At 37.0% G+C, this 9,646-nt stretch overlaps 2 protein-coding genes across 3 annotated transcripts in view; one reads left to right on the forward strand and one right to left on the reverse strand.

Moving 5' to 3' along the window:
- Positions 1-1,865, forward strand: part of LOC107605911 (7-deoxyloganetin glucosyltransferase-like) — a 3,871-nt gene extending 2,006 nt beyond the window's left edge. The window contains exon 4 of one of the 2 annotated variants that reach the window (XM_021106281.1): positions 11-129. Coding sequence is in view for 1 of the 2 variants with exons in the window: in XM_021106280.1 (XP_020961939.1) it covers positions 11-774 (764 nt within the window). In the remaining variant the exon portion in view is untranslated. Of the gene's footprint in view, positions 1-10 lie in introns of both variants that reach the window. The other variant, XM_021106280.1, reaches the window with a different exon arrangement.
- Positions 6,228-9,646, reverse strand: part of LOC107605910 (5'-methylthioadenosine/S-adenosylhomocysteine nucleosidase 1) — a 6,048-nt gene continuing 2,629 nt past the window's right edge. The window contains exons 2-8 of the mRNA XM_016307858.2: positions 9,251-9,502; positions 9,007-9,168; positions 8,617-8,723; positions 8,215-8,289; positions 7,800-7,874; positions 6,881-6,973; positions 6,228-6,708 (exon numbers count right to left, since the gene is read on the reverse strand). Of these exons, the coding sequence (XP_016163344.1) occupies positions 6,511-6,708; positions 6,881-6,973; positions 7,800-7,874; positions 8,215-8,289; positions 8,617-8,723; positions 9,007-9,168; positions 9,251-9,335 (795 nt within the window). The 5' untranslated portion in view covers positions 9,336-9,502 and the 3' untranslated portion in view covers positions 6,228-6,510. The remainder of the gene's footprint in view (positions 6,709-6,880; positions 6,974-7,799; positions 7,875-8,214; positions 8,290-8,616; positions 8,724-9,006; positions 9,169-9,250; positions 9,503-9,646) is intronic.

Genomic DNA, 9,646 nt, shown 5'->3' on the forward strand with positions numbered 1-9,646 from the left:
ACTACTAATCCTTCTGATGTAATGTTCAATTACAACATAGTAAAAGTGAACACTGCTATGCATGCCAAAGGGGTTATCCTTAACACCTTTGAAGACTTAGAATCAGAGGTTTTGGATGCCATCAGAGCCAAATACTCCAATGTCTACTCCATTGGTCCATTATCAATGCTATTCAAACAGCTCTCAAACTCAAATACTCAATTGGAGTCGATTGATCTGAATCTGTGGAAGGAAGACAACAAATGCTTGGAATGGTTGGATAAAAGAGACAGAGGTTCTGTTGTGTATGTGAACTTTGGTAGCTTAGTGATTATGACACCAAAGCAACTAAGTGAATTTGCTTGGGGTTTGGTTAATAGCAAGTACCATTTCTTGTGGGTCATAAGGCCTAATCTTGTGCATAATAATAATAATAATGGTAATGGGAAATTAAGTGATGAATATGTGAATGTGATTGAAAGATGTGAGAGGGGATTGGTATTGGGGTGGTGCCAACAAGAGAAAGTTCTGTGTCATGCATCAATTGGCGGATTTCTAACACATTGTGGGTGGAACTCAACATTGGAGAGCATATGTGAGGGAGTTCCAATGGCATGTTGGCCTTTCTTTGCAGAACAACAAACAAACAGCTTCTGTGCATGCAAGAAATGGGGGATTGGGATAGAGATTGAGTGTGATGTTAAGAGAGAGCAGGTTGAGGGGCTTGTGAGGGAACTCATGGAGGGGCAAAAAGGAAAAGAAATTAAGGTTTATAAACTCGAAGGACTAATTTGATGGCTTAAACGAAACTTATCTTGTCAGCAACAACATCCTACACCCTGGCGTTGGCCAGCTTGGCAGTTAACGTGCCACGTAAGCGGCCGTTTGCCATCTCATCAACCGAGAAGACGGAAGGACGAACGTGATCAACACGGGTATCTTTCGAGGACGTTTTTGATTAATTTTGACTTTCGGGGATGAAAATGGAGATCGAGGACACTTTCGGGGACGAAATTGACTATTAACTCATAAAAATATCAAGGCTAATGGGCTGGTTAATCAAATGGAGTCCAAAAGAAACAAAAGAAGAAACCAACGGGCCAAGCAAATCAAAACCAATTCAAGCCCGTGTCCATCAATCCAAGTTGATCACACCAAGCTTCTCATACAAGATTGAAGTCTTCACTCTCTCTCATTGCTTTCAAAGCAACGTTCCTCTCTTCTCTGTGTCAGTCAAATCACTAAACTCAGAAAAAGTAAGAAAGAGAGCTTAGTCCCTAAGCTAGTCATGAAAGAAGAAGGAAAGAGAAGGTTAAGCAAAGAGGGGTAAGGTCTAATTAACCATTTCAAACCATATCAAGAGAAGATCAGAAGGTTAAAGGTAATCCTTTTCCTCATACATGCAACACACTTTCTTCTCATCATCCTCAACTCTCTGCCACTCCGTTTTGAGCTATATAGAAAAGAGGATTTCTGTTTTTCTCTGCTGTAAATCCACGGTCTCAAACATGTCTTGGGAACCAAGTTGGTTTTCAAGGGCTCAGATCAAGTTGACCATTGGAAGACTCTTGTGGTTGCTGCTTTATGGCTTTCGGTCAACATTGGAAGGTCAGAAGCAAAGCTTCTATTTTGAAGATTACTGGGAAAAAGGTGATCGGCTGGGTTGGTGAAGCTCAAGGCTCAAGAAGTTGACCTAGGAAGGTGAACCCAGCAACATGCAAGGAGATAAAAGAGGCTTGCTACTCATTCAGGAGTCAAGGAGAGATAACCTAGTGTTGAGGTTTTGTTCTGTGAAGAAGTTCTCTGAAGAAGTTCCTCTACTTGGACAGTGCGTTCTTTCAAAGAAGCATTCCGCCAAAATGAAGAACTGAATCAGAGACATGCAAATCTGGTTTATCACATAGCAAAGAGGCTGTTGATGCAGTCAATCTCCTTCATGTTTGTTACAGATTGTATTTACTTTTCTATGTTTATCTTTCTGTAATTTCTTGAGAGAAAAGGCATTATGAGAAAGCTCAAGTAAAAGCCATAAGTGAAAAAAAGGCTGAGTGAAACACTTGAGAGAAAAGCCTAGAGTTATTTCAGATTTCTTTAGGTTGATTAAGTGTCTTGTATCTTGTACCTGTTAGGTATCCCTTTCTTAGTTGGGTTAGCGCTAAGAGTGAAGAGTTATGTATTAGCATAGCCAATGTCAAGTTAGGTTAGAACTTGAGTGTGAAATTGGTGTATGTAATACTTTTAACTATAGTGAAAATTCCTCCATTGTTGTGGAGGAGACTGGACGTAGGTTGCATAGCACAAGGCAACCGAACCAGGATATATGCTGGTGTTAGCTTTTCTCTTCTCTGTTGTGTTCTGTTTTCTGATATTCATGAGACAAAAATAAATTGTCTCATAAATTTCCGCTACTGAGTACAAACAGAATCAAAATTGAAAGATTGGTTTAAAAGATCATAACAGCAACCTAAAAGGAAGGCATAGATTCAACCCCCCTTCTCTAAACCTATCACAACCTTCAATTAGCGCTCCAATGGCACTAAGATATGGTACTTCAGGACCAAGGATATCTTCATTCTCTTCTTTAGGACGGAATTGATCATTCTCCACATCCAAAGATCTTACGATCATTGGGGTACTCAAGGGATGTGACTTATCCCTATAAAATCTTTTCAAAATCTTCTCTGTGTATATTGTTTGATGAATAAATATCCCATTTTTTTTATATGCTCGATCTGCAGGCCGAGACAAAATTTAATCCTTCCAAGATCTTTCATCTCAAACTCTTCTTTTAGAGTTTTTATAATTGTTGGAATCTCTTCAAGAGTCCCAATGATATTTAAATCATCAACGTACACAGCAATTATAATGAATCCATATGTAGATTTCTTTATGAAAACGCATGGACAGATATCATCATTCTTGAATCCATATTGTGAATATTCATTGGATGGTTTAGATATCTTTAGTCCTTCAAGGACTTTCATATAGATATCCCGATCTAATGAGCCGTATAAATAGGCTGTTACCACATCCATTAAGTGCATATGCAGTTTATGATATGCAGATAAACTGACCAAATAACGCAATGTTATCGCATCCACTACAGGGGAATACGTTTCTTCATAATCTATACCGGGCCTTTGTGAAAAACCTTGTGCCACAAGTCGGGCTTTATAGCTCACAACTTCATTTTTCTCATTTCGTTTTCTCACAAATATCCATCGGTATCCAACAGCTTTTACATCTTCAGGTGTATGGACTACAGGTCCAAAGACTTCACGTTTTGCAAGTGAGTCTAATTCAGTCTTCATGACTTCTTTCCATTTTGGCCAATCATTCCTTTGTCGATATTCTTCGACTGATCTTGGCTCAAGATCCTTACTTTCATGCATGATATTTAATGCCACATTATATACAAATATTTCATTAACAGTTGTCTTATTTCGGTCCCATTTCTCTCCTATAAAGACATAATTTATCGAGATCTCATCATTTCACAATTTTCAGGTACTTGAACGTCTTTTGGCGTTAAAATTATATCAAAATTTTGGACAACTGCAGGTGTCTTTACTGTGTCTTTTTCAACAGGAATAGTATTTACCTATTTTCTCTTTCGAGAATTTTTATCTTTGGAACCGACAGGCCTGCCACGCTTCTGGCGTGTATTTGCTTCAGTGGCTATTTGTCCTACTGAGACATCAATTCGAATTGGGACATTTTCCGCCCTGCCACGCTTCTGGCGTGAATTTGTTTTAGTGGCTACTTGTCCTACTGGGACATCAATTCGAATTGGGGCATTTTCCGCTGGTATATAAGATTTGGTTATCCTCTTTGTATCAGAAAATGCATTAGGCAATTCATTTGCTATTCTTTGCAAATGTATAATCTTTTGAACTTCTAGTTCACATTGCCCTGATCGAGGATCTAAATGCATCAACGATGATGCATTCCAATTAAGTTCCTTTTCAGGAAGCTTGTTCTCTCCCCCTAATGTTGGAAATTTTGATTCATCAAAATGACAATCCGCAAACCGGCCTTTAAATACATCTCCAGTTTGTATCTCAAGATACCTCACTATAGAGGGAGAATCATATCCAACATATATCCCCAATTTTCTTTGGGGTCCTATTTTGGTGTGATTAGGTGGTGCAATGGTAACATATATCGCACACCCAAATATTCTTAAATGGGAAACATTTTGGCTGCTGGCCAAAAGCTAATTGCATAGGAGAGAACTGATGGTAACTCATTGGCCTCAAACGAATAAGTGTTGAGGCATGTAAAATAGCATGCCCCCAAACCGAGGTTGGGAGATTTTTTCTCATAAGCAAGGGTCTAGCAATTAATTGGAGGCGTTTAATAAGTGATTCTGCTAACCCATTTTGTGTGTGAACATAAGCTACTGGATGTTCAACACTTATTCCATTAGCCATACAATAAGCATCAAAAGCTTGGAAAGTAAATTCACCAGCATTATCAAGACGAATTACTTTGATTGGATTTTCTGGAAATAGTGCTTTTAATCGAATAATTTGAGCCAGTAATCTCGCAAACGCCAAGTTGCGAGAAGACAATAAGCACACATGTGACCATCTCGAAGATGCGTCTATCAGGACCATAAAATATCTAAAAGATCCACATGGTGAATGAATAGGTCCACATATATCACCTTGAATCCTTTCTAGGAATTCATGGGACTCAAATCCAACATTTACTATTGATAGCCTTAAAATTAACTTTCCCTGAAAACATGCAGCACAACAAAATTTACTAGATTTAAGAATCTTCTGGTTCTTTAGCGAATGTCCATAGGAGTTTTCAATAATTCTCCGCATCATGGTTGTTCCCGGATGACCCAATCGGTCGTGCCAAGTTATGAATTTATTTGGGCTAGTAAACTTCTGGTTTACAGTGGCATGTGATTCAATTGCACTAATCTTGGTATAATATAACCCAGATGAAAGTGAGGGTAATTTTTCTAATATAACTTTCTTATTTGAATCATGAGTTTTGATACATAAATACTCATGATTTTTCTTATTCATTGTTTCAATATGATATCTATTTCGGCGAATATCTTTGAAACTCAACAAGTTCCTCAGAGACTTGGTAGATAATAGTGCATTATTTATTATAAATTTTGTTCCTCCAGAAAATAAAATTATAGCTCTTCCGGAGCCTTCTATCACATTACCTGAGCCAATAATAGTATTAACATATTCTTCTTTTGGCACAAAATTGGTAAAATATATATCACTTTTAAGAATAGTGTGCGAACTTGCACTATCCGTAAGGCAAATATCTTCAGAATATGTCCTTGCCATTTTTCTTCAAAGACAAATGATAATAATAATAAAATGAGTAGAAGTACATGCACAGTAAAATTATTCACATGAATACTTAACAAACATATACACATATCAAACTATTCCATCATTGATCAAATAGCCAATATTTCCTTCAGAATCCTTAAAGAAATTAGATACATCATAATGAGTGGTGAAATTTTCATTATTTGAAACAAAATTTGTTTCCTTTCCTTTGTCTTCCCTTTTCAATGATGCTTGATAAAGATCAACTAGGTGCCTTGGGGTACGACAGGTACGTGACCAATGGCCCTTTCCACCACAACGAAAATATGTATCCTCTGTTGATTTATTTTGACCATTGTTTCTTTCTTTATCCCACTTCTGGTGAGATCCTTTCTTGTGAACGTAATTTCTTTTCCTTCCATAAATTTTCTTGTTATCAAAATCTTGTCATTTACCTCTTCTGGGGTTATAAGTTGCCGCATTTGCTTCAGAAAATGGGGCGGCGCCAGCTGGGCGCGCTTTATGATTCCTTAGAAGTAATTCATTGTTGCGTTCAGCAACAAGAAGGCAAGAAATTAACTCAGAATACTTTTTAAATAATTTTTCTCGATACTACTGCTACATGAGCACATTCGAAACATGGAAGGTCGATAAAGTTTTCTCTAACATATCGGCCTTGAGGAAGTATCACCGTCTTTTGATAATTGTACTTTTCTTTAAGATCTTTCCATAGATCTGCAGGATCTTTTAATGTGAGATATTCATTTTTTAATCATACGTCAAGATAACGACGAAGAAAAATCATAACTTTGACTTTATCCTTCTGGAATGTATTATTTTCAGCCTTAACGGTATCTCCAAGATCTATTGAATCAAAATGGATTTTAGCATCTAATATCCATGATAAATAAATCCTCTCTTCAACATCATGGAATATACTTGGAAGTCAATAATCAAGCATATTGTATTATGCAACTCAATGAAGACAGTACATGTTTACAATGGAAGCCGCAAGCTTGGCTAGTTGAGTAACACAACCATAAAGAGAAAGGACACAAGACACTGGGAAGGTAATGGCCACAATATCTTTCTCAGAAAGATTCTATTTTTGCTTAAAATCTCACACATCAGCAATCAATAATGGTATTGCACATGGTAAGTCCGTCAATCGGATCATTGGATATTACAAAAATTAAAATCCAAATATGATATTAGGTTGTCAAAGTTCGGTGAGGGACTTTCCATTAATAAAAGTAATCACTTTTTCAACAGCCACGTCAAGTGCAGCAGTTACAGCAGACAAATTCTGTAGGAATTCTTCTGAAGTTGGTTTGTCACCATCAACAATATCAGTCACAGCTTTCACAAAAATTGCAGGAACTTTCAGAAGGTCAGCAACATAAGCAACAGCTGCTCCCTGGGAAAGATGTTGAAAAAGGGAATTAATCTTCGATGAGCGAAAGATAAAACATACTAACAATTACTAGTTAATGAGTTTTCTCTGATGGAACAAGGAATTATCTGGAAGATATGCATTCATGCCATCTCCCAATAGATGAACAAAAGAACAATTTTGCTAAGGTGATTACCTCCATATCTTTAACCGTGGCATCATTTGAAATGATTGATGATTCATCCTGTTGTGTCATGTCTAAAGAATCACCCGTGGACAGTTTGGCAACCTGAAACGTGCATGCCAATCATTGAGAGTTCAAGTTTTGCTGAAAATTTTCAAACAATTAAATATGCGGACATCAAAGACATGAGAATATCTTGTGTACAAATTAGCTATGACATCCAGTACCACACTTAATGAACACCATGATTGTGATCACGCTTATTTTCTATGATAAATATGTTTAATCACTTACAGACACAGAATTGTAAACCAAAATCGAACCACAATAAGGAACTAAAAAAAAAATTCAACCTCAATACACCAAAGGTAATACAAGAACAATATATTCCATTTTACTGACTAGATCTATTATCTGATTGGGGCAAACCATCTCATAATCTAATTGCCTCACCTCACAGGCTTTACACATCAAGGCAACAAAGTAAGTAATAGCAGCAAGAAGTAATGCATTGTTGGTCGGTAAAAAGTAACAGCTAGCGCACATGGTAGATTGAGAATTTTCTTAGTTCATAATGAAATGCGGCATACATAAATTGTCACAATAACAATTCTGAAACGAAGAGAATTTCCTAGTGGTTGTGTCAAACTCAGACAATATGAATTTGTATGTGGTCAGAGGCACAAACTTCGTGTACAGTGTACCACACACGCATTTAATCCAGTCCAGGTAATCTGTTGAAAAACTGGAACCTATTTTCATGACCACAAATGTGGATACTAACGGACCTTTTCAGTTCACAATTCAATTTGAACAAGACTAGATTCATTTTAGCAAACATAATGAAGAAAGGATATTTGAAGATGCAAGAGAAAAAAGTTTTCACATATTTGGTAACTTTGAATACATGAGTATAGCAGCTAGCGCACACCTGGAGGTTGAGTTCCTTTACAAGGTTCGGTGTCTCAAAGGCTTTACGCGAACCAACTCCATACAGATCGAAAACCTGTGGAAGACGAGAAATGGGTTATTTAAGCTTGTTAAATCAGGTATGTCACGCCTAATATCTTGTCATTTTTTCCCCCTCCAAGGTAAATAAATAGTATAACTAGAAGTTTAGGTGGATAGAGGAGATACATAGAAAAAAGTGGATAAAGTATTCAACACAGATAGAACACAATAACCAAAACTAGAGCAGCCCTCCACAAGATACATGCAATACAACAATAGGTTATTCTATAATCAGAGTCTCAAATAGGAAATTTATATAGTCAATCACATTTCAAATAGATAAGGGAGCAAAAGACAAATCAAGCAAGAGCTACAAGATATAACATAATACTTACAGGTATGGGTATTCTTCTGTCATGGAAAGCACAATCTGATATAATGAAAATATCACCAACACTAGCTCCTTTGGCCTGAAAACAACTAGGATGAAACGATTTCAAAAAATATATTATGCATATACAAATGATTATATATCTTCATTAGAATACGAAAATGTTTTCAGCTACATGCTTCATCATCTTATAATTGTTGGTCTTGTTTGTTACATTGTATAAGGCATTATGTTTTCATATCTTAAAAAAAAGTTATTCAATTATCAGATAAAGAAGGAAAACTACTGCATCAGGCCTACCATCAATTATCAGATAAAACAATATAAAAATTACTCTGAAGTAAAAAACCAAAAAACAAGCAACCATAAGGGTGATGCAAGTAAAAAGGAGAATGACAGTGCCTACCTTGAAAGCACCAGCAGTGCCTGCATTTATGATCAAATCTGGCTTTAGTGCTTGAATAGCAGCATATGTTACCAGAGCAGAGGAAATTGTGCCTACACTGTCAACCCCTAAAAGAAATGAACATAACTCATGAATAAAAAATTCGCAATCAAACTTGCCACAATCTTCGGTTCCTTTCAAATGGCTAGGATAGAAATGGATCCAAGGTAGAGTGTTGAAGGTGTGGAGCGGGTTAGCACTTAGCATAGAATTAACTTTTGACAGGTTACCACACATATTACACATATGACATATCTTCCGCAGAGCAGAGAATCATAACCTAATTAAGATTGGGTATTACATTACAATTAGGCCTTAGTGTTGAGAAGAATGCTAAAATGGGGTGCATACCTAAAGTAGGATCTTTCCCAGGCCAAAACAAGCTTATGTCAAGGTCTTTGTATGAGCCATGATAACGCACCCAAGGCACCCCTTGTGGAAACCCGCACGGAGGGTGAGGATCCTCGGTGAGCTGGAACCTATTGACGAGAGGAAGCGCCTCGGACTGCATAGCTGATGATATTCAAAAGCAACATCGTTAACAACAACAAATAAAGAGACGAAGATGGGGAGGAGCAAGGTCACAAGAAGCTACCAATGATTATCACGATCTTCGAAATGGCTCTCTCCTGGCTCTGAGCTTGGCCAGATTGGTCACCGCCAATATCCATCTCTCTCATATTCTTACTTCTATTTTGCCACAACTAAAAAGCTGGCCTATATATTAGCAGAGTGGGATTGAGGTGAGCCTAGCAAACGAAAATTCCGAGAATATGAAAAAGTCTCATGCTTTTCTTTTCTCTTTGCACTCCACAGTCCGTATTCTCTAACAAAACTCTGTTTAAATCTGCAGAATTGAGTGGTGAAACAATGGAGCAAGCACCATATGAGACGGAGGTTTTGAGAAGAGAAAAGAAAGATAGTTGAGGGATAAAAAATCTCAGTACTTTTGTTATTACAATCATCTATATATATATATATATATATGAGA

Source organism: Arachis ipaensis, chromosome B07 (assembly GCF_000816755.2).
Source record: "Arachis ipaensis cultivar K30076 chromosome B07, Araip1.1, whole genome shotgun sequence".
NCBI lineage: Eukaryota > Viridiplantae > Streptophyta > Magnoliopsida > Fabales > Fabaceae > Arachis > Arachis ipaensis.